Genomic DNA, 25,941 nt, shown 5'->3' with positions numbered 1-25,941 from the left:
GTCACTCGCGCAGCAAGCCCAGTGTCAGCCAGTGCCATTTAATTGCCAACGCGTAGCAGTAGCCCCCGTGCCTGTTTAATGTATAATGATCCGGCCGGTGAGCTTCTCCCGTTTCCCAAGGAAAAGAGAGGGAGTGGGTTGATGGGGGAACATATCAAAGGGCAGGCTTAAGCATGAGGGGCAAAGGGGCCTTCACATCCTCCTACCTGTCCCACATACATTCACACGCACACGCACAATACCGGGTCCTTGCACTGGCTCCAGCCCTATTATCAAAATAATGTCTTTCATTTGCTCCGCTGACTGTCTCTACTCTCCTTGGCTTCTTTTCCTCCCGTCATAAAAGAATGCATTTTTTAACAGGACCTAGGTGTAAGGTGCTCACCGCAGGACTACAAGGTACCCGATTCCTTCCCTGAATCCTAATTCAGTTCGGGCTACGGCACAGGGGACTGATACTAAAGCAGCGCGCTCCTGCAAAGAACTGGCCCCCGACAAGAGTACAAGGCCAGGATGTCTTTTCTCTCACATTTCTTCCAGTCAGCCTGCTCCCTACAAATTGTTTAAACTATCGTAACAGTATGGTCTATTCTTTGAACAAAACCAACTGGCTGAAGGCAAGGTATGAAAGGATTCTGACATTTTTCTGATACAATTAGACAGATTTTTACTACATTTAGTCAACAAATAGAATTTGTTTAGATTTAGTCAACAAATAGATTTTTTTCTCTTCCCTGTCAAAGCCAGAATTTAGATTTTTTTTTTGGAGATGTGTTAAACCCTGCCATTCTCCAGAGAGCTCCCAGAACCCTCCATCTATTCAGTTAAACTAATTCAATTAGGGGCCTCATCATAGGGCATTAGCTCTCCCCCATGGCCAGTCCCCCCACACCCCAGCCAGTATATTTAATTAACTGCACTGGAAATAAGATGATCACAACGTAGAGGCTGTCATTAAGGGACCAAATTAGCAGTCACTTAAAGCCCAGGTTGGCTGGGTACTGCTGCCAGATGCCGATGTCTGGACAAACCCAGCGTCTGACCCTTTGCACCTGAGACTTGCTTGGCAGGGGCTGGGAGGGGCAAATCTGTCTCTAATCCAGAGATCTTTCTCCAGAATGAGTTTAAATGTAACATTTGATGCAATACGGTATGGATATTTGAATCACTTAAAGGACAGTTTAACAGCAAAAAAACACTTGGGAGAGTTTATAAAGTCAGCTTTCCCTTATTTTCAGGTCTATGCTTTTAAACAAATGTCATTCTCCCTAGTGATTGCTCCCTCTCTGCATCTACATGATCCATCAATGTAACTGGGCGTGAGGTCTAAACACACCGCCCTCAGGAACTGCTTTTCCAATCAGGCTGTAATTAGAGTAAAGCTTGGCCTCATCCCTAGCCTCAAAACCATTCCCGTCCATAGTCCCCTGCTGCATGGGTGTGTAAAGAGGAGGAGGAGGAGTTGGAGTAGCAGGCAGTTTTTTTGTGTTGTTGCTTTTTAGGGCATTTAGTCATTTATAATTGTCGCTTTCCACACAATATAGAGGACATGCGTCCCTCAAGGGAACAGTAAGTAATTTAACACCAACTGACAAACACACGCACATGTATACAAGATGGCAACAAATACACAAACCCCCCATGGGTGCAGTAATGTCCAAAGCAGCACTTGAGCTGGACCCTAATGGGCTGGACCAAAGCACTAGCCAAGTGTCAGGCACCGGCTTATATCATCTAGTCCCCTTCAAAGTGTTGCTGTGTTTGTTTATCGGTCTGGCTGCTCATTTCTCACAGCATGGACATGCTCCAGGTCAATTCAGATCTGCCTGACATGCAGTGGGGGTAAATGTTCTTCAGGGGCCTCATTACAAAATTATAAATATAATTAATATTTGAGCATGCTAGCTGGCATCACACTCCAGAGAATTGGCCTTTTGAAAACAGAGATGGGGAGTGTGAGCTTTCCTTAAGAGAGAAGTTGCCACTCACCATCTCTGCATGTGTGTGTGTGTGTGTTTGTGTTGCTTGTGCATTGCCCTCACAGCCAACACAGACACACAACTGAATGTATGAGTAACTGAGAAGTGTGTGTTCAGCTCCTAGGTCTTAACTCACCTTGACATGGATGCGTTGACAGTGAGCGCAGTTGGGTAGGGGTGTCTAAAACCCCCTGTTGTGATTGGATAAACAGGTTGACCTTGCCTGGGAAGGGGGAAGAAAAGAAGAAAGGCAAAAAGGTAAAGGAACAGGGTTGATGGAAGAGGAGAAGTTAAAGCCCTTTGTCTCTCTCCTCTCCCCACCGTGGGCCTCTTTATTCTCATTTGATCAGGACAAAAATCTAGGGGATTGCAGAGTGCAGATCAAAGGGAGGAAAACTCTGAACAATTTGAATGCCACAAATCTTGATAGCAATGGCTAATTAAATTTCATAACCCTTCGCTCTGTGTCGACAGAGTGGGACCCTGTTCCTCCCCAAGCTGGAACTAGGTGTTTTGTTGTGATAATTAAAGACGAAGCGCGGGTCTCTTTAATGGAGCCATCACACTAATTGAGGTCTACACATCCAAAGACAAACAATAATGAATGTAAATTTATACCAAAATAAAGTGCAGCAAATCAAAGGGCGCCATGGCTGCGCTTGGGGCCTCTCTCGGTATTTAGATCGCGGTGAGAAAACATTAAATTAACAGAGCTTAATTTGTAGCCTTTTGTCATATTAACAAGTGTTGACAAGAGTTACCAGGGGAGAGCCCCCATGTGGAATTGTGGGTAAAATACGGGCAATCACAGTTCATTACTCTAATTGGACCATACAGGGACATGTAAAATAGTATTTGTCACAAAGTAGCAAGCTGAGGTTGGTGAGGGCCTGAAGAAGCTGCAATGGGTTGTAGTGGTCCAGGAGTGAGGGTGTTAGAAGGTTAAGGAATCCGGTTTGAGTTTTGAGGCCTTAAAAAATTAGAGAGCACTTACTCTGGGGACTGAGATGAGACAAAGACAGAGACAGTTTCCATAATTGACTTTGTGTAAATAAAGAACAACATCCTGCTTTACAGTGTTCACACATGTGAGGTTCTATATGCTGCTATTGCTTGCTGGGATTTGGCTTGAAATACAGTTTATTAATCATGACAATATGTGGGTGTTGCAAACCTTTTCACACAGATCATAAGAATATACAGTAAAAAGAGTGATAAAAAAAGATTTTGCTTACTGTGGTACTAGCCATCCTAACGGATGAGGGATCTGGCCGACAGCGCCAGGTGACAGCGGGTAATAGGGAGATATATCTGGAGGATGTGGAGGCCTTGGGATTCCTGAGGAAGAAAGAGGATGACAGGAGCAGGGAGGAGGTGGACAGACAAGATGATGACAGAGAGAGAACCAAATCTTTGTCAGTGCTGAATTCATTCTTTGTTGAGAGTTTCACATCTGAACGGGGCAGACATCACAGGAGTGTAGATGGGAGGATGAGGAGGAGGAAGAGGGCTTGTTGCTCGCATGTACACAGTGCTAAATCACACTTCCTGATCAAAGGCCTTTGAGGCTGCGGCGGCGGAGGCACAATGTGTTGGAAGAGGCAGAAGGGGGAGAGGTGAGGAGTGAACACCAACACGATTCTTGTCACATTTGTCTACTGATTCAGAAGATTAATTATATAAAATGACTGAGGATTAGAAGTTAACAAAACACAACAATATAATTAAAGCCTTCTGTGTGATCAGAGAGCTGCTGGTACAGGGCTCCAGGTTGAGTCGGGCTGATCTACACTGACATACTGGCTGGGTGGATATGGATTCTACCTGATATTATGCATGAATAAACCCATATTATAGATGTGCGGCAGTTACAGATTATGAGCTGAAAGTCAGCATCAGTTAAACTACAAATTACTTTTACTTTTAAGTTGAAGTCAATACTTTGGACTCAGATAAATGGTTGACTATTTCAATAGCTGTATGTTTTGACACAGTTAATGAAGAGTGCATGTATTGGCTCGTTGTCTCCGTTCGCCCGACTGATCCTCAGATTTAACATAAAGCCAGTACAGAATTTAGTTTGTTTTCCCCCACAGACAAACCGTGACAAAGATGTTCAATTTGAGGACAGCTCTTGTTGAGGGAATCGTCGAACAATCGCAGCATCCGCGGTGTTGCCTTTGCTTTCTGTGGCAGCTGACAGGTGAAGAAACTGCATCGACAAGCTGCCCTGAGTGAACGCCTCGGAAAGGTCTCGTACACACCCGGTTGTAAAAATAACTGTCTCTCTCATGGCAAACTTGAAACAAGGAACAATAGACAGCAGGGAGGTTTGTGCACTCGGTAGACCAGGAACTTGGGGACTTTGTTTTGGCTGGTGTGGTTTTCTTCCACACAGCTGGCTCGCCTGCTTAGATGCTGTTGCGGATATTTCGAACAGTGCCAACACGGCCAAAGGAGAGCCAGATCAATCCTCATAGATCAGAACTTGGCCGGTGTTTGTGGTTAAACCCAAACACTGCAGCTGAGCCAGGTTATCCAGGAACTGAATCTTGTGGGGAATTCTGTTACTGATGGACAATGTGCAGAGCAGCAGTTTGTCTCTAAACTGAGAACCTTTTCCTTGGAGTAAAGGCAAATACTATAAAAAAATAAAAAATAAAAAAAACGGAAAGCCAGGCAAACATTATCCCATCACCACCCAGCACTGAAGACCTAATACAGCTCATTAATTAATTAAACACTGAGCCCAATTAAGCAGCTCTATTAAGCACTACATTAAACAGCAGCTGGCACATTATTTCCCCTTTGTAACAACCATCATAATAAGGGAACATTACTACCTAAAACATTGACTGCATCCACTAGAGACCAGTGAAAAGCATGAAATTATTCCTTCCACTGAAAATGCATTAACCTGAATGGATAGGCTGAATGAAGTGCTGGGTCAAGATGCCCACGGAAATGAATAAAATTGCTTCAAATGCCTGCTGAATGGTTGTGGGAGAAATGTGGGGGCAGAATCTGACTTTTTAACATGGACATTCTAAATCTGCAGGATTAACAGTTAAGACATACCAACAGAGTGGATCATCAAAAATCTGTACAAATCCAAGTGCTAAGTGTCTTCCATTTTAAGGATTTTTGTGTGCTTAGGTAAAAATATGATACCGAGAAGATAGTCTTTGGACTCCGGTCTCTGGTATTTAGAAGTGAGGACCTCCCAACTACAGTGGCTGTCTTGTTTTGTCTTGGCAAACAGAGTTGCGGTCATGAGAAGTCAAGGTTGTTTTCTGAATTCCATGTTTTACGAGGAAGTTTATGAGCCACTGTTCAGGTTCTTGTTTTGGAATATAGGGCCACTTCCCATTTAAGCCAAACCCCGTCATTGAGTGTGATAGCTAATTTAATCAGTAAGATGAGAGCAGCAGTTGTCAACAAGAAGTACTTGAGATGACTATAAGGTTTGTCCCACTATAGCTATCACAGTCTCGTAAACTGTCCTGGATATGTTTCTGAGATCAATAAATAAACAATTATTAGACAAATTTAGCATTTCTATTTCATAATACTTCCTCTCATTATATATGGGGGTATCAATGTTGAAAGGGACAGTTTCCTCTAGAGACTCTTTAAATCTTGAATTGTTTTGACAAGAATATCTCTACAGACAGACAGACGCCATCCATACAAACAAAGTCCTGAATATGTTATCCATGGTGGCAGGGCATGATAAAACATTTACACACCTATCGGTGCAAACACTTTCTAAGAGATGAAGTGCCTTATCTGAGGAGAGATGCTTCTGCGGATTTCTCAACTTCTTGAAATGTATCAGGGTGTTCAAAAGTTTCCTCCTTGGCACTTTTAAAACACACTACTCTTTTCGAAAGGTTTTGTTTTCAGCAAAAATTTTAGTAGCCTGTTACGAACTGAAATTCTACTTTGAATAAAAAAATCTTAACACGGCAGTACATGCATGCAGTGTAAAAATACCTGTTTTGGGATCCACGTCTGACTGTAGGTGAGGTGGAGGGTTCCCCGGTGTGAAGTGCTCATTGCTGTAGGTGATCAGAGGCGTGAGTGGGTGCACATGGTGAGGGTGCTGTACCACTGGAACCTTATTAGACTGAGAGAAAGAAGCGAGAGACAGATGGATAGTGATAAAGAGAGAGAGAGTGAAAGGGGGAAAGAAAAATAGGCCAGGGTGTTAATATCTGGGTTAGGGGATAGAGACTGCAGGCGTCTGCCACAGAATTACAACTTGGTCTGAAGGCTCTCGAGCTATCAAATTCATTGTACTCTCGAGGCGCCAAACCGCCAAGCCACAGTGAAAATAGTGTGGTTTGTAATTAAATACACTTCTGCGGTGTCACCCTGGAATTCAGTAACACAATCAGAGGCTTGGGGGGTTTGCCAGTTCACATTTGGGTCTAATGTGTGATGAGGCACTTTTAACCACGGTTGCAGTCAAGTAATCGATCATCTGTAAACCACGAAATCAAGGCAGCGTGTGTAAATCCACAGTCATTAGCAGCTCCACTCGGTGCTCCGCTTGCCTCTCGTCCTTCTTGCTCTCGAGCCTTCTCCTGGTCTCCCCTCTTTCTCGCTCCCCTTCCCTCATCTATTCCCCTAGGGCCCGGTTCACAGAGGGTTTGGGGGGTATTGTAATAAAAGGGATTGGAGAGAGGAGGTGGGGCTGAAAAATCCATTTCTGCATTTTTGCCAAATTAGTTTTAGCTATGTAATCTTCTCTTTGTGCTCCTAAGTGGTGCAGGCCCCCTTTTTTCAATTACCCAATGATTACAGTGGAGCTTTAGGGGTGTGCTGCCGTGGGCCCCTGTGTTAACCAGAGCTCAGCCCCTCTCATCAGGCCAGGCTGAGACAGAAACTCATACACACACAGTCCACAGTCCCCCGACCATAAGATAACCAGATTAGAGCTCTGTTGTAGATTAGGCTGGTGGAAGAGCCTGCTCTCGCCTCTTTACCCACACATCCTTATCCCGCCCTTAGTAGTCAAAGAAGCAGCACTAATCAGGCTTATCATAACATGGATGATATGTTCAGGGGGAGAGGAGTTAGACACCAAGCTGCCTGTGTGTGTGTGTGTGTGTGTGTGTGTGAGTGTGTTCAATCTGCTCCCTCATAGGCCACACATCCTCATTAGCGAATTTAACCCATGCCAGAAAGAAGGGAAAAAAAAAAAACACTCCACTGTGGCAAATTTCCAAGAGACTTTGAAAAACATTAATGGGACTAGATGTTGGTAGGGGGGCATACATACAAATGATGCTCAGTTGTCCGATGCTCATTGACAATACAAATGCAAAGCTGTGGGCCCAGGGCGAAACCAATGTGCGCGGAACTTAATGCTGCAAACTAATCATGTGCCTGGGATGTTTGTGGCTGAAGTTAATATCGGGCCCGTGCGAGAGCTTAATACACCAACAGTCCATTCAGAGTCCCGTCTAAATTATCACTCGGTAGTTAAAGCTGTCCATCTGTACGGTGCGTACAAGCCTGGCCATCTAGACCTCTATTCTGTAGTGGCAGTGGTGGGAGAGTGGAGAATGGGAAGGACGGGGGGGGGCATTCCCTATTGCCATGGTCCCAATGAAAGATTAATGAACCCCAGCAGAACTCCAGGGAGGCAGAGAGACTCCTGGGACTCATTCACAGCCCTGAGCTGAAAAGGCTATGGAGGAGAAAAGCAGAGAGGGGTTGGGGGTGTGTATATGTGTTTGTGGGTCGGGGGGGTGGGGGGGTGGAAGGGGCGGTAGGCAAAATGGGATTCGTTAAAAAGAAACACAAACCAAGGCACTCCTCGTTGCGTAGCTGATCTGATCTGCACATCTAAAATAGTGAGATGAAAAAGAATAAACTGGTAGAAAAACAATCAGGATGGGGGTTATGACAGCTGCCACATGCAGCTGATGAGTCTGCAGCTGAATGCTAGAAGATGGCCTCTGTCTCCTTCTCTCCTGCTCCCTCTTTTTCCTCTTGTCCCCCCAGCTCTCACCTCCTAACCTCCTCCTTCACGACTCCCTGCTCTTCCCTTGGGTAATGATGTGAAAGAATGTTGTCAATTCTTCATCTCTTGGTGCTGAAAAGCTTTAGTGGCCATTTAAATGAGTTCTTTTGTCCGGGAGCCCCAGCCATTGAGAAGACCGTTCAAAATGCCCATCCACTGAGTCCACATTTAGACAGAGGGTGTTAGAGAGGGTGTGTATGGGATTGAGAGAGACGAAGAGAGCTAGAAGCCAGCCTATTTACATCATAGTCACTTGTGGTCCAAGAGTGTGCTCTTTTTTTTTTTTATCCTGAAAAGCCCAGAGCGAGGCAAATAGTAACTGGCTGGATTGACTGCTGCCTCCACAAGCTCAGTCCACTACAGACATTGGCTGAGCCACAAAGATAAGAAAAGAACATGGCTACATAACTTCTAGTTTTGGTAGGTTGTTGGCCTTTGCTACTTTCCAATGAACAATTTTTAAATGGTTTATTTTTACAAAAAGCTAAGAAAAACAAAAGCTGCCAGTGACAACACTGCAAATCACACCCGTAGTGATCACCCTACGTATTCATGGTCACTTCCTGTAGTCTGATGTCTTCAATCAGCTCACCTGCTTACTCTATATGCCATGTGATCATCGCACACAAAGCAGCATCCACTTTGTCTCTCACTGATGTCAAGACAGCACCCGGTGGTCCCCACGGTCAGGAGGCCCAGCACCTGCCCTGTGGCCACTATGGGACAGTACAAGCCCAGGACTCGTCTGGCAGGCTGCTGGGTGCTTCAGCCGCACAGAGGCCAAAGAGCAGGCGAGAAACAAACGCAGGCAACGTGGGAGGCTTTTACTCTCCCTGCTCAACAAAAAGCCAGGAGAAACGAAAGAACACTTCCTTCCCCTACACCCCCGCTGACTTGCATCCTTCCCACCACCTTCGTCATTACAATAAACAAATATAGAAGAAGACAAACAAGCACACCGCTCTGTAGTCATAAAGACCAGGTTTTCAAGCCTCAAAAAAGAGATTTGGCATTCAAAAGACCCTGCAGAAAAATTTAAGAACACACTCTTACACAAACATCAATGAGCACATTGACTCTCTTCTCGTACAGGACACATACAGCGCCTGCTGCTGAGGAAGGCCAGTGCTGTGAAGTGCAGGCAGCACACTTAAGTACAGCAGACACAAACAGAAACAGAAGTTGCCGCCTCTGGTTATGTTATTGATACTGCCTTGGCTCTATTTACTCTATTCTTCTATTTCCAACTGCAAGGCTCACAAGCTCAAAGGAAAAAATGCTTATATTTGAAATGCTAATAAATATATTTATATGTGAATATATTTGTTTTTTTGTGTCCGTGTGATCACCCTCAAGATTGTGCTCCTTTACAATATCTGTTAATCTACTAACCATTGAGGGCTAAGAAATGCCACTATTTTTTGGTTTCAAAACTTCAAACCAAGTAAAACTCATCTCAAAAAGCTGCAGTGCTGGTACGGCCAGAATACTGTTTCAAGTGTAAAATATTTCCTATAATAGCTAGTGACGAATGCTGTTGCGTCAATGTGTGAAGAGCCTTTTGGAAGTGGACAAATGAATGAGCTGCTTTAAGTCAGACCTGTGGGGAGGGAGAGGGGCTCACAGGAGAAGGCAAAGGGGGTGAGAAAGTGACAGCGGGATGGAGGGAGACAAAGGGAGGGAGACAGAGAGGTGGAGTCCGGACAGGAAAAAGCTGTTGGCCTTGCATTTCCGCCCGGTGGCACCTCGCAGGGCCAATTTGAGCCCTAAATGTAAAGGTGATGACCTTGAAGGCCCAGGGGGTGGGGTGGCCGGGTGGAGGGCTAGAGCCTCTGTCCTTCTGCTTTATGTCATGATATGATGAGTTGTCACAACAGCTTGCCGGGCGCTAATGAGCTGTAGTGAGGCCGCGGCAGGGAAGGGAAGGGAGGCCGGGAAAAGAGGAAAGAGATTCGGGGATGACAGTGCCGTGATGGATAGGGGTCCTCTCAGGCCTCCAAATTCCAAAGCAAGCAGAATAAGCTGCCAGAGTGCCCTGAGCCTCTTCCAGAGCGTGTAAGTGGCCCATGCCCAAGGTACATGAAGTGACAACACAGATAACACACACACACACACACACACACACATAACATTAACAAAACTGGGGGGTGGGGGCTGGTGTAGAGTTTAAGAGCCATTTGTATGTGTGTGAGTATGTGCACACTTTGATTCAATTCTTTTGATTCAAACAAAAAGCACAAACTGTGGTGCCACCAATGTCCTCCTGTTAAAATCTGTTTACACACATGATAGCTGTTTTCCTTAGGGAAGTATGGAGGAGTATCCCCTCCAGGCTACAGATCTTCATCTCCTAGCAAACCACACACACACACAGAGCACTCAGTCAAATCAATCGTCAGATTCAAGCAGACAATCCATAAGGAATACTTTGAGATTAACGGCAGCGGAATATGAAATGCTCTAACCAATTAAAAGCTTATCAGAGCCACGTTCCTCCAGCATACCACTCTGATTAAAAACCCTGCTACATTTCAGAAATAGTATTTCTTGGTTAATCACTGGAAAGGAAAAAAAAAGACTCTTCACAATATTAAGAACCTGGGAATTGTAGAGGAAAAGGATTTAAAAAGCAGATATGGAGGTGTTGATCAGTTTTCTCTAGCAGAGTAGATGTGTCTCAGAGGGTAAGGGGCTCCCGAGACCACACTATATTTAAAAGTTAATCTATTCACTTTGCTGCAGTGACATGCCGACTGCTTGATCAGAGCGCTGAACAAAAATATTATGTGGGCCAGAGCCTTTGCTCCCCTTCCTCCTGCTCTCTACGCTAGCACTCAAGTCATTCGTCACCATTTATTTTTGCTTCCCATCTTTGATAGTCGGTACATCAAATAGAATTGCAGAAAGGACATGTTCTGATATGTCACAGACAAATAAAACTGCGCACAAATAGCTTAAATATGAGTGGTATTTGGTAGAACTGTTGTATTCTGTGAAGACAAATCGGCTCTTAGACACGTGTGTGTTAAAGCTTTCCCTTTTCAATGTAAACAGCCTCTTGAGCTCTCGTACCTGAGTTAAAGGGGCTTCTCTAAGAGTTGATATTGTATCACAGTGTTAAGAGCCACACTGAATTCTGCCTTTTGAAATGCAATCAGCCCCTCAGAATTTCAGTTGAAAGCCAGGCAATTAAGAATTTGAATTGGATGGCACCCTTAACAAAGGCATATGTTAATCTTTGAGGTTATTGAAATCTTATTTTACATTTCATGGTTAAGTCATGAGCTTGATCAAATAATGTTTTGTCAAGTAAATAATATTCCTCATGAGAGAACCGTGTTTCTGAAAATGTCCTTTTTAAATCAACTTTTACATTTGTTATGTAGGCCTCAATTTAAGAGTAGCAATATCTTTTTGGATTTGTTTTTAAGTGTGTGACATTTACAAAAACCTGTGGAGCATCAAGCCATGTTTTGAGCTATCAGCATGCATATTTAAGATAATGAACACACAAAACGCTACACACAAAAGTAGTTTTTGTGACATTTTAAACAACTCTCTCCGCCCAAATACCACCCTCCCCTTCCCTTGCCACCCTACTACCAACCTGCACCACAACAACAACAACAACCTGTCAGAATACTGCTAAAAGCCTTCAGTGGTAAGAAAAAGCCGAGACCGTGAAGAAGCAGGGGAGCAGTACTGCGTTACTTACCCAGCTGCTCAGATTGAGGTGCCAGCAGCCCCACTGCTGGAGGAGAGAGAGCCCGGGGCCCAGGACTCCTGCCTTGGCTCCCGTCTCCTCCGGCCCGGCTGAAGCTCCATCCCGCGGGTACATGACCCCCTCGGTCCCACCCCCGCCCCTGTCTCCTCCTCCTTCCACCTGGCCCCCCCAGCTCCTCCTTTCCTCACTACGCCGGGGAGAAGCCCTCTCTTGGCCGCTTCTCTCCTCCACTTCTCCCTCTTTGTCTGTTTCTGCCTTGGCTTCTTCCTCCAATGTGTGCGAGTGTGTTGCTGGGCATGTGTGGTGTGTGTGCATGTGTGTTTATCGCCCCCCCTCTGTTTGCACTTGTGGCCGGCTGACCATTGTTCCCTCAGGTTTTGACATACAGTGCGTGTGAGAATCTCTTGAGGCGTCTAGAGCAGGTTCAGGTTCTGAGGCCTACTTTCCCAAAGTCACCACAATCCTCCCCACCCAACCAGTTCCATCATTAAAAAAAGAATTCCCCAAATCCCTCACAGAAGCCCTTTGCTCTCAGCGGCCAGCAGTCTCCTCTTCTTCTCAGTGAAAGTTTTGATGACAAGAAGTAAAAAAGTGAGAGTCAGAATGTGGACATAGAGAAGGAAAAATTACTTTGAGCAGCTTTTCAGAACTGCAGCAGTCTTCCCACTAGCAACACGCCAGAACAAATACACTCACAAACAGAAGAAAATCAGTTATTACCCAAATCCCTGCTGTACGTTGGGCCTGTGTATGTGTTTCTTAAGAATATGTGTGTGTGTGTGTGTGTGTGTGTGTGTGTGTGTGTGTGTGGGCTCTGCTGTGCCTCCAGGATGCCCAGAGACGAACTGGCAGCTTGAAAAGCTTTGGCTACAAGGTAAAGCAAGCAAGGCGAGAGATGGAGACAAAGAGGAGAGAGCAGGAGAGGGAGTGAGATAGAAAGGGAAAAAAAGGAACAAGACACAACAACATCCACAAAGGGAGGGCAGGCTCAGCAAAGTGTGGCCAACAGTCACTTTATCTGTGTGATGCTGACAGTCCCCTCTTCATACCCACTTTCCGGGGGGGTAAACTAAGGAGAGGGAGGGAGAGTCTTCACTCTGACACAGACGTGGCACCTTTCGCCGCAACCATTTCTATTCCCCCCCCCCTCACCCTTTTTCTGAATAATACCTTGTGGAGAGTGGAGAGAACAATTCTTCTCTTAACTCCCCCTTAAACTCTGTTTCCATTCAATGTTCATGTGAACAAGGCCTCAAGCCCTTCCTCACTGCCCTCTTCTTCCCATTCTCATGTCTCTGAAACTATTTTCACCTTCAAATCCACTATTCCTCTCGATAATAAAGTCAAATGATAAACTTTTAATGGTCAAGTCTGTCTTTCAACAAGCGCGGAGAAATCTCAAAGAGATCTGTTGGGGATCAGAGCACACACAGACAAGGCTCATTGAAGGGGAATACCATCACACACGACTTGTGATTCGTTTTGTAAAACTAAAATATGTGCCTAACATTTGCCACATTGCTTTAAAAAAATGTCTGTTGATAAAAACATATTTGAATTGTTTTTCCTAAGATGGCTGAGGGAAAAGATTTTCTCCCACATTAGACATTTAATATTAGAGAAAATATTAACTAGCTGCTTAATAAAAGAATAGAAAAAGAAATGTCTTTAAAATGTTAAATCCCCACAGACATTCTTTTTTCTTTCTTCCCGGTAATTTAAAATTATTACAAGAGAAAATTCTGACACTGTTTCTAATCATTTATATTTAAATTCTATAATTAACTTGACAAGACACCCGTTTATTACCTTTCATAACATCTAACAACCTGAATCTGACTAATGACCATGACAAATTAAATATTTATAGAAAAACATTATTTCCATCTAAGCACAGTAACAATTATTACATTTTTAAAATAACCTGATGAAGGTTAATGAAGAAGAAAATAATCAAGGAAAATCAGCTAGGCTACGGGAATTTAGAAATGTAAAAATATCTTTAAAAGCTAAAGCAATAAACAAAAAGATGAATATTGTTCAGCTGTAAAAAAGTTGGCAACAGAAACTATTACAAACCTACAGAGACTTTTCTCTTCATACGCAGTTCCTTTTATTTTTCCTTTCTGTCACTGTTAGGACCCTGCTCTTCCCCTGGCCTGCAGCAGGCAGTCCTGAGGCCCTTAAAGCCAAAACAAAGCCCTGGGAATGTCCTTTACACAGCTTGGACAATGGCGCCGGGGCTCCCGCTTGACAAGTAAAAGAACCCCGACAAGGCGGTGGCTAATTGCCTGCCCTCCCTCTATTCAGCCGGCTTGCCACACTCCTGCCATCTCCTTTTGTCCCACGTGCACTTTCTTAAGTAAACTGCCAGTTCACCAGCAAGTGATGGACAGCTCCCAATCACCTAGCCACAATAGCATCAACGCCACAACACAAGAGAGCACAGGGGGGAGAAAAAAATAATCCATTCTACTCCACTGTCTGAGATGTTCGCACGAGCCCAAAAAGTGTGCAATACATGAAAAAAAAAAAGGAAGAACAAAAACTTTTACAAAACAAGGGAACGGAACGGCCTATGACCTTTACAAATTCATTCTTTTCACAGGTACATTTGAACAATGCAGGAGGAAGAGAAAATAATTTGAACGCATCCTGGTTCTCCTCTTTTTGTATAAACTTGAATTATTACAGTATAATTATGTTATTTACAAAAACGTTGATTAAAAATCACAGATACTTAAAGCTGTTAGACATGAACTGTAAATAAATATTAACTCTGATTTATTAATGCCAGCACACGCACTGTATTAGCAGAAAGGCTCAAAATTCCTAAAATCTAAATGTCAATACAGCATTTAATATTTGAAGTTGCTTGAATATAAATAATGGTATTGATGAATTAGATTTAATGTAATTGTGTTTTACCGTAGAACAAACAATAATAGTATTTAGTTTGATGTCTTAGAATAATACTCCCCTGTCAGGCTGTCAAGACAAAGCAATCAAACACTGCCTTTCATTATCCAAATTGTCAATCTGTCACTTAGCAACATAAGTGTTATAAATTGCCAAATGGAGCCTAGAAAAATTGCCATGAATAAATCCAATCAAAACATAATATTTAAAGCCAAACAAGCACCAGAAAATAAAGCACAGCTGTTATTAAAATGTTGAAAAGTCTTACCATTTAAAAGAGCTGTATTTGGGATGCTGCTCGGTTCCTGGTTAAAACAAGCATGCTGACACTCGTGGTAGTGCACAGACTCCAAGCAGACTCCCACCGCCATGTCAGCCACTAATCCACTGGGGGGCAGCACCTCATCTACGGCAGCCCCTCGCTAAAACCCGATGGGTTAAGCCGATAAGAGAGCGGCCGGAGGACCGGGCGAGAGCCCAGGTATGCTGGAGCAACTTAGAATGGCAGCCCTTCAGGTCCCAGAGCGGAGAGGACCGCGATGGCCAGAGCTGGCTGTTCACTCTCAGCCCCCTCATGCATACAAACGCACGCTCAGGCTGCGCTGCTCTTCTCTGCATCTGACCGGGAGTCCCTCTTTCCCCCTCGCCCATCTTCATATCCCCCCTAATAAGCTCTTTTGTGTCCATCTCTCTTTCTTTGATAAGTTGAAAGAACAACAAAAAGAGGGAAAGAAAGAGAGAGGCTTTTATTCAGCAGCTTGGCAGACATAAAGGTAGTGGAGTGCCGTCTATAGGAGTTGCCCTAACTTGGCTAAACTCAAGCAGCGGGGTGTCTCTCGTCATGTCATTAATCCCCAAAACTAGCCACGCTCCATTCACCGCAAGTCACACTAAATTAAATACAAAATCAAAAACACAAACGCCGGGCAGAAAAAGTGTCAGAAAAAAAGACGAGATAAAGCATTCCGATCCGGAGCAAAGGGTGTGTGGCGTCGCAGCCACGTTGCCCCTCAGTCCTGCCCTTCGGTAGCCCCAATTTTTTGATTTAGGAAGCCCCGGAAAAAAACAGCCAGAGAAAAGACAAAAAGAAACAGACATTTATCACCAAAAGAGCCTGTCATTGTAGTGCAGCTATGGCACCTCCAACTCTCTTGCCTGAACTCTCTCAATACAAGTGAGAAGGGAAAAGGAGCCCCAACTCCAAAGTCAAACCTGCCACACAACAAGCCAACAACAGCAGTTAAAACAATAGCAAAAATACCAATAAATGGATACAAGCGTCGGAAGGTTTTCAGGAGAGCTGGCGATAGAAAATTCAACCCGGCCAACTGTTGGCTTGAAGAGAGGAAGCCCACTCTTAAAGCCGTGATCCGACCATCCACTATACCACCGCTGTGAGCCTTTTAGCCACAGCAGAAAAAAATGACTATTGATCTTCAAATAGCGATAATTGAAAAGATCAAAAAGATTAAACAACAAAAATCGAGAATGTGCTGACTTACCATGTTGTGCTCCTTTTTTGTTGTAAGTTTTTGTTTAAATAAAAAAATTATGTGCTCAAAGATTCAGCATTGGAGGTGTCAAATTTGTGTAGCCGTCTCTTGATCGTATTACTTCCACAGTCCTGGTTTCCAATGCGTCTGAACTTTTTCCCTTTCTCTTTTATTTTGTTTGTGGTACCTAGCCTTTTTTCCCCCTGCTTAAGACTTTAAAAGCCTTCAGCTCAGTAAAGCAGCACAAATTATCTTGCCACCTTGCTCAGCTCTGATGCTTTGGCCGCTAACTTTGGAAGGCCCTTTACTACTGCATCAAAATTAGCATTGTCAAAGCAGTTAATGAATATTAATATTGTATTTGTCATTGGAGCTGGCCCATTGCTGAACTCCAAGTCATCCATCAGGGACAAGATTAAGCACACAATTATTTCTGACTGACAGGGACCAAATCTGGAAGATTTTTTTTTCCTCCAACAATTTAAAGAAAAAGACACAACATCATCTTAAGGTACCTCCCATGAGACGAGACAAGATTAATACACTTTTAATGAAGCAAGATTTCGTGGCGCATGAACAGCGGGAACCTCAAGAAAAAAAAGGAGAGGAATATGAAGTATTTTAAGTCATAATTTTAACCTTTTTTTTTTTTAACGGATTAAAATAATAAATTGCAAATAATTTTGATGACGGCAGAAAAAGTTTTAATTCAAAGAACATCCTTTTTTTCTTTTGATTAAAATGCAACGGATATATTCTCCTTGATTTTCTTTTCACAGGAAGATCTGGATTCCCGTTTTCACCTTTGTTGGAACATTAATAAAAATAAAGATCTACAAGCGCTGCACTGTGAACGACGCTTGCGCTATATTTAACATGAAACATTCATTAAAATCCTGGACCTCCAGCACTCTCGGCAGAGCCCGGCGGAGCACCGACTGCTGTGGACCACACAGGCAGCCTCCATCAGCACCACCCGCTGCAGCATTTCAGCTCCAGCGTCCCGGAGCTTTTTCCCTGCTCCGCCACCGGCTTCCCACAGAAACCGCTTCACGCCGGGAACCACGGCTCAGTTAAATACGGCTCTCTGCACAATTTTCCAAACCTTCATCACATATGTCACAACGCACAATTTTAGATTGCTTCTACATAATGATGTATGTCATTCCAATTTTTCTCATGGAAATTATTTCTGGAACGCTTTAATAAATATAAAAGCTCTCTCATATCTGAAATATTTAAAGCAAAAGCAGTCCTACCGGTCCCTGTCTTGAAACATTAAGCAGATCACATCCCATCTTCTTCACACCTCTGTACCCAAAGCATCATTGTGTCTTTTCCACGATTTTAAAAAAGCAAACCATTTTTCTCTTTTCTTACATATTGGAAATTCTTGAGGCAAGCTTCAAAAGCAGCATCCGTCTTTTTTTCCACAATTACCGGATTCGTTTTCTCCGTTCAATGATTTCCGTGAGGGGAGCGGCCGCATTCAAAATCTTATATTGGGTAAAAATAAAACATATTGTCTCTTTGCGCCAAAGCATACCACTATAAAATAAAGGGGAAAGCACTGAGGAGGGGTCACACAAACAAATAGCAGATGTGGGGCACTAATGCCAGCAGCCCAGTGAATTGGTGTGAGTGTAGGGGTCAAGCTGCGAGCTCACCTTGGAGCGCCGGGCCCCTGCCGACCACCCTGCCGGCTCCCTAATACCATTAGCAACCCTTAGATGAACATACTAAATTGGCCTTTTGTCTCCAGGTGCTGATCCAGCCTCACCGACTCACTGGTGTCACAGAACCAAATACAGATGGTGCTGCCTTTTTCTAAAATGAAAAGCGTGCATGAGAAAGCGCTCCGTTTTCCTAATTCTTTCGATCTCCAAAAGCCGTCGGCATTTCCGTAATTGTTATCCAGCGCGCCACTCACATTTAAAATATTAGATTTCGATCTATCTCCGATTTTCAAATAAATGTAGTTCATGTTAAAATGTTCTCTAAATGTGTAGTGGTATACACATAATTTGCTATTACAATTTAGAACTTATATTAACAGGATCTCAAAGTGAGATGTCTACATAAAAAATGATCCAATTCAGCAGCAAAGAATGATACATTTAATGAAATTAGAGAGCCAAACCGGATTTAATCAAAGTAAATTCAAGTTTTTATTGCATTAATTTGAATCTGTTAATAAATACAATTATTATTTTGATCAAAGACAAATTAAATAATTTGTTGCCCATAATATCAAAAAAAGTGAAACATCTGCATTACAGACAGTATTAATAAATAACGACTTTATACTTTTACTAATGTAAAAAAAATATGTACCTTAAATGTAGATCCTAAAATTCAAATGGCTGGGGGGGGGAATGCTGTATATTAAATTCTAATTAAACAAATCCTCTTTTAATTGTTGTGACACGAGCACAGACACTGATTAAGTGTTCACACGAGGCTGTCTGTGAAAACAGGCACCGAACACAGAATCCCACCACGGCTTAATTGGAGTTGAGAGCCTAAAACAGGTCCAATCTAGGTGAGGAGGAGAGAAGGGAAGAGAGAGACGAGAGCGAGCAGAGCAGGCAGCTCTGTGGCCCAGCGTGATCACATCAGCACTAGTATCAAATTAACTCTCTGACTTTGAAACTTATTGATCTGCTATTAAGACACTAGTGAACTTGATGAAGTGAGTGCTGTAGGTGACTCCGAGACTTCAAAGTCTCATACCAACCACATAAAACAAGCCACTTTGATCCCCGCTCCGCTCCTCGGATCTGGAGGGGGGGCTTCAGAGGAACCCCCCAATTCTACTCTCCTCACTTCTCCCACTCACCCTGGGCCCAGGCTACTGCCTTTTTTTTTCCTCCCTTTCCACGTCTGCTGATGCCCCAAGAACCCGGCAAAGCACCGGTGCCACACAATGTTCAACCGAACCACATTTTACACAACATTCAGCAAGTTGAGAGCACAGAAGTGTACAGTGGTGGAGACAGATCTCCTTTCTGATTCACCAAGAAATAATAAACCAACACTCACACAGAAAATGCAATATCATGTCAAAACAACTACTAGAATATGGTGGCCATCTAAGCGTATACGCATTAAAATTCAGTGTCGATAAGAAGGGGATTCTTCATGCCAAATACGGCATGTAATAAGGTCGGCGATGAGAGAGACAATGCAGAAAGGGAGATAGCACTACTATTGTTTGGTGAATACATCCCCCTCTTTGCTTAAGGCAAGTCTTCCCACTACATTAAATACTATGTGCTGCCAATCACAGCTGCCTTTTTTTCATTTTGTGCCACTGGGTGGAGGTAGTAGTTAATGTTATCAACATGCAGTGTATCACTATTATATACTGAAGCAGACACAACCAGTCCACAGAATGCTTCCACTCTACCAGCTTAAACCACTATGGGAAAAAACAAAAATAAATAAACAGAAAATAAACAACAACCTATCTTTTCCTCCTCCATTTGCAACAAGACACCCTGCAAGACTGAGAAACTGAATTTCAGGTTCGCCCTCCGCTGAGCTGCTAACTTAGCAGGACTGAGTAAAAAAAAAAGAAAGAAAAATGAACGGCTAAATTAATCATCGGCAGGACAGTGTTTGCGCTCAGGCTCCAATGCTCCCAGGCAGGGTATGTGTGTGCGTGTATGTGTGTGTGTGTGTGTGTGTGTGTGTGTGTGTGTGTGTGTGTGTGTGTGTGCGTGTGTGTGTGTGTATCTGTGTGTGCACTTGGAGTGCTAAGCTGCGTCTGTTTAATTAAGAGGGGTAAAACAGATGACAAATGTGAGACAGTTAAACATTTAATGTGTGCTTATCTCCCCCCTCATTTATTTAGTTGGGAGAGATTCAGAGTGGGTGGCGTTCAAGCGTGATGCACTGGCGAAACGCTGGTGGAATTAGAACGCAGCCCTGTGTGCCGTGACAAGTCAGCAAGCAATACACACCCATCTCCTGACAATTGCTTTGACATTTTGCAACTTAATTCTGTTTGATGAGAAAGAAAGGGATTATGTGATAAATCAAATAAACAAAAATATGAATTCTGCTACACAGTTTGTAAAAAAAGCAACATAAATGAATGAGTTTCAACGCAAATGACATTGTCACTTAATTATAGTCGTAGTTTTATTAGCAGCCATGCCTCAATTATCAAAATAAACCATGCAATTAAAAATGCCATTGCATCAAAGGTCTAGTTTCTCCTTCATTTCACCTGACAAAGTTTTAATATTTTTTTTCTGGATGATCCCCATTGTGTATCTGGTGCTGATGCATATTGCCTAGAGTCAATGTCAAATCCCAGCTCCAATAGTCCCGCGAAAAATACAGAACGAACAGTGCCCGCGGCACACACATCCCTTTACTCAACCCACTTGCAATATCTCATCCAAAGTTATCACTTCCAAAGTGACAATGTTAAAATGAAAAAAAAATATATTATATATATATATATATATATATATATATATAGGGAGGGATAGAAAGAGATAAAAAAAAAATGGGTGGCAGCGGTGGGGGTATGGATGGGGATAGGGAAGCTAAAAAAGCAAAAAGAGGGAGAAAAAGAAGAAAAGGAGGAGGTGGAAGAGAAAAAAAGCCCTGTGCCACGAGCATATATAAGAGAAACCTTCACCAATTAGTGGGGAGAAACGGGAGAGGGAGCTGCCGCGGCGTCGGCACTCAAAGAGCCAGGCCTCGCGGCGAAGCTGTCATGTCGGCAGGATTGATCAACAGGCCTGCTATTTCTAATGGCATGTTGTCATGAAGCTGCAGCCATGGGGAGCCACCTGCCTCAGTCCTCACACAGCATTGTGTGTGTGTGTGTGTGTGTGTGTGTGTGTGCACTGTATGTGCGTACAAGTGTGTTTGTGAAAGATGGGAATGGGGTTACTGCAGCATCCATACCTGTGCTGTGCCCATATATCTTTTACTAACAATTTAAAAACAGCCTGGAATCCTCCTCCCACCCTCTATCTTCCCTATCCCTGATGGTGGAAGAAATGTGCCATAGTGGATTGTTCTTTATTCTCACACAGCAGAGCCAAGCTATTCTAAAATAGAACACAATGGATACCAAATGTATACTCTGTGTTTAGAGGGAATCTGTATATGAAAGCAAACAGTTTTGGTTGTTTCAGAATAATAATTCAGTACAAATAAAAATGGTTTATTCTTTTTAATCAATTTCATTTTTGCTCACGGGGAATATTTTCACGGTTCAACAAAATAATTTCTCAATCGTACTAAAACTGTATATTACATGGATAAAACTGTCCTGTGTTATCATCTGAAAGGCAGTGCATTTGATTGTAGTCCATTTTTATTTTAATGAAAAAAAATCGCCGTCAAATAATCAACGGACAATAGAAGCTCGTCTCCAAAATGCCAGCGCGGGAAGAGCACAATCAAAACAAGGAAATTGCTTTATAAAAAAAAAAAAGAAACTTTCACATTATCCCCATTTTTCAGTTACACGGCAACTCGGCGGCCAAACAAGCCCAGGCTCGCGAACAATAAAAAAGTCAAATAAAAGTTACAGAACTTGAGAGTTCAAGGTAACACGGGCTACTTGGAGTGCATGTCACGTACAGTTAACCTTTTTATCGGGCATGCCTGTGGTCTCATCAGTCGATGAAATTCTTTGCCCGCGGCGGGTGACTTAGCCGAGGGACACGGACCAATAGAAAAATATTTTATTGTGTTAGCATTTCAAATGGCGAGTGGAGGGTGGAGAGGAGGGCATTTGGAGGGGCGGTGGGGGAAGAAGCTCTAACCGATCGTTGCCAGCGGAATTAATTGCCTATTCTGAGAATAATGTCCCTTATCCACGATCCTCGGAGGGCCGAACGCTAGCAGAGGCCACTTTTTTTTCTTTTCTTTGGTGTCTTCAAAAAGAAAGCGCTTAGGGGTACTGGCCGTATTAGGGGTTTAGCTCAGTCCCCTTTAGGCCAGGAAAAATAATCAGAAGCACTGAACCAAACTCAACTAATCCGTACCCCAATTAAAAACGCAGAACCCACACTTTACGTTAATGTGTCTTATCAAATAAATACTTTTATATGAAATATATGTTTATTAAAAATTGGCAAATTCTGACTAGTAATTTGATTATTAGTTGAAATTTACTTGAAGAGAAAGAACATGAGAAATGAAGCGGCTACGACTGGCTTTCAGCCAGCTCCCGATAAATGGCTCAAGATGGAGCGACCCCGGTGGTGCTTCGATCCTTTTATTTAAGGGGATTTAAGTTCAGGCTCTGTTACACATTGGCCAAGCATATGCAATGACCCTAACTGATATTGGTGCATCTTTAAGCCACATCTTAATCTAACCTTTGTAAAGCTTCGGAGCTTTTCAGACTCAAAACAGCATAAAGAACGAGTATTGTTTGGAGCGAGGAAGGAGGCAGCCCTCGGAGACGACTCAGACGAAAAGCTGGGCTCGGGTCCGGGCAGGAGCCCTCTGGAAAAACAGCTGCTTATGCACTCCAATCAGTGGGAAAACAAAACCAAACGCCAAAAAATTTTAGATGTACAGTATATATATAGATATGTATATATCTATACATATTTTTTTTTAGATGGATGGGCATCCCAAATGCTCCATCCCTCCAGATCGACCTCTACGGGCCCATTCGTGCTAGGTGTCGATTTCATCCCTCGGCAGATGGACGGGCGAATTCGCAGCAGTCCCCATTACACGCCTCTCCTTCGCTCATTGTGAATTCAGTCAACGAAGTCAATCTTATTAACTTCCGCGCCGGTTCACACATGACATTTTCTTCAATTTTCTCGCCGACATCAAAAACATCAATTAGCAGCTCGAAAATGGGAAGGAGTGAATGACAGAGTCCGATAACGCCGACTTATTTGAAGCCGAGGGTAAATCTATTCTCCAGTTTTGAATGTGTTCATTACAATTGCATTTTCAAAGAAGACCTCCAAATAGCAAAGAAATTAAATTTATCTCCGAGAAATGTCCAGAAATTGTTTTTTTTTTTTCTTTCTTTTTTTTTTTAATCCTGTGTCTATCTCTCAGCCTCAGTGGGTGACACAAAGCATTGTGGTGCTGCATTTTCTTTTTCTCATTAGAACAGATCACAACTCCCACAGAAGTTGAAACCCTATACTGTAACCTCTAGAGTAACCCGGAAAAATCGTTTTAAAAGGAGTCCTACATTTCTTTAGGTAGAAAAGGAGGCGATAAAGTGGACTGCCAGTGACCCACAGTTTTATCAAAAATACTATGATGACGATGATAAATGCGGCATCTATCCTTACCGAACAAGGGGAGCTTTTATCAGATTAAAGAAATAAAAATGCTTTACAGGAAAAACTGTGTCTTTTTCATGTGTTTTTTTTTTTTATATTTACTAATCTTTAAATTTCATATTCACATAAGCATGTGTCAGCAATTGACAGACACACTGAGTTTAAGATGTGTTATTACGATTTGTTTGACTTGCAGCAATATTGTCAGAGGATTTTTGTGCTAATTAAATGATATTCACCTGTGTTAATAGAATTATATATATATATATATATATATATATATATATATATATATATATATATAAAGAATGTATATTTAGGACATTAAAGAATATAAAGACTAATTTAAAAAAGTTTCTATGTATGCTGGTTATTACTAACAAATCCTGTAGTCTCTTTGTATCAAGACATTTAAGACTGCATCCTTTAAACAAATAAATAGATTAAAATGCATTTCTAGTAAAGTGCATGTTACAATGCTGAGATTTTTTTGCAACTTTATTCAAAAATATTTTATATGTATTTCACAGGATATATCAGATGTTGCTCTGTTAGATAAAAAACAACTTCCATCTAAACTACCATTACATCCACATTGATCATTTCCTGCTACTCCACATCACTGTTACATCAAAATGTGAAATACAAACCTACACATTAATGAAGCTCTCTCATGGCTCAACTCTTGTGCCTCCCATCACTGATGAACATGTAACTCAATAAACCTTGGCCAGTAACCTTAAGTAAAAGGCTATTTTTTGCCAATATCCAAACATTGTCAGACGGCTTCCTCATGCTTGAGTTACATCTCCGAGAGTGAACAAAAGCAACTTTAGTGGCTGTGGAAAGACACTCGTAATGCGAGGGGGGTGAGGAAGAGGGTCGGTCGCACACAGAGCCGTGCGGATCACGTTCCTCCGGCCCATTGATTTCTGATCTTTTGACATTATTTAGTTGCTTTTTATTTTCTTGCCCGTCTTTTATTCCATGTCACAAAAGACAGAAATGTCCAAACAAGTGATGTTAAGAATATCTACTATCTGTCAAAAGAGCAGGCTTTTCCCGGCATTAAAGCGACTAAATGCTCTGATGCAGTGCCGAGAATCGGCGGGATGAAAATATCACTCTTTTTAATGGAGGCTAATCAGATTTCGGATGCTGTTTGCCTTCTAGCTAAAGGGAGATGGAAACGCATGGGGCAACAGGGCTGTAACCAATACACTCCCAGTTCCTCGCCATCCTGCGCTAAAGACAAATGGCTTGCTGCTTTTGTCTCATATGTAATCTACATGGTATACAGCCCCCCCCCAAAAAATGGGTCACACAGTCAAAATCTAAATTAATACGAGATACAAGTTTTACCCTAATTTCTGTTCTAAACAGAAATAACTGAAGGGTCCTAGCGGGCGAGATAAATGCAGAGAAAGACGAGGAGATGTCTTTGTAACACGGCTGTCGGCTGAACGTTGAACACACAGTACTGATCAGTTCCGTTAAGCTGGGATTTGATCATCTCCCCCCTTGTGCTTTCACAGCCCGGCTTCAGATTAGATCACTGTGAAAATGGTCAAATGGTGTGTTTATCTGACTGTAATTATTTTGATGCAGATGACAAAGATTGGTTGTTTGCATGTGGCTTGATGAGTGTGCACAGTGCGAGCCAAGACACGCACACGCACTTGTGAATGCACACGCAGACACACATACACACATGCTGGCATGGAAACCGCTGAATGGTTTCTTCTCAATCCCATTAACCCATTAGATAGTTTCAACAAAAGCCTGGAAATAATGTTTTATGTGTAGAAAAAAAAAAGTCGGGGCACGGTGCACATGCAATTACTGCAACGTAATCCTTAAGATATGACTAATATTAATGTTCTGACACAAATGGACTTTCAATGAGATTTAAAGAGAAAACCCCCGGCAACAATGGAACGTGTTGAGCTAAGCTCACAAATGCAACCAAAGCAAACAAGAAAAATCAAAACATACATTTTATGGTAAAATAGGAATATTTGGGTTTTAGGATATGTGCTTCTAAAGAGATGTATCTTACAAGAATAATAATTACGATACAACTTTCTCTATTATCTAACCTCTATTGTGTGAGGGAGATGTTTCTGTTGTTCCAGCTGCTGTTGCACTGCCCCTCAACCATGTGGTGACCTTAAGTGAAATTGTTTTAATCCCACATAGGAACTTTAAGAACTACTGTTCCCCTTCCAAAATTGATTAAATATTCATTTATACAAGATCATTTGCGTGATGGATCCATCCTCAATAATCACCTCTTTTTTCACTTCACTCGAGTTAGGCTGTGTCACTAGATTACTGGCCTTCGTATCTACCTTTCCAATTACTTTTAAGAGTTTTGGATGGACAAATTTGTGCTTTCATGTCCCGTGTTAGCAGATGAGTCGCTGCTTCTGGCCATGAAAGGAGAGTTTTTAATGAGCTGAGGTGAGGTTAATTGGTTCGCTAAGATCCTCCGAGTCAT

General features: G+C 42.6%; 1 protein-coding gene across 26 annotated transcripts in view; it reads right to left on the bottom strand.

Moving 5' to 3' along the window:
- Positions 1-25,941, bottom strand: part of tcf7l2 (transcription factor 7 like 2) — an 88,626-nt gene that overhangs the window by 11,059 nt on the left and 51,626 nt on the right. For 24 of the 26 annotated variants that reach the window (XM_034859864.1, XM_034859871.1, XM_034859875.1 and 21 more), the window contains 3 exons: positions 5,976-6,108; positions 3,215-3,317; positions 2,116-2,202 (listed from right to left, as the gene is read on the bottom strand). In XM_034859864.1, the coding sequence (XP_034715755.1) occupies positions 2,116-2,202; positions 3,215-3,317; positions 5,976-6,108 (323 nt within the window). Of the gene's footprint in view, positions 1-2,115; positions 2,203-3,214; positions 3,318-5,975; positions 6,109-11,728; positions 12,486-25,941 lie in introns of those variants that run through there. The other 2 variants (XM_034859877.1, XM_034859876.1) reach the window with 2 other exon arrangements.

Source organism: Etheostoma cragini, chromosome 21 (genome assembly GCF_013103735.1).
Source record: "Etheostoma cragini isolate CJK2018 chromosome 21, CSU_Ecrag_1.0, whole genome shotgun sequence".
NCBI lineage: Eukaryota > Metazoa > Chordata > Actinopteri > Perciformes > Percidae > Etheostoma > Etheostoma cragini.
The sequence above is the reverse complement of the archived record's forward strand: the minus strand, read 5'-3'. Positions and strand labels throughout refer to the sequence as shown.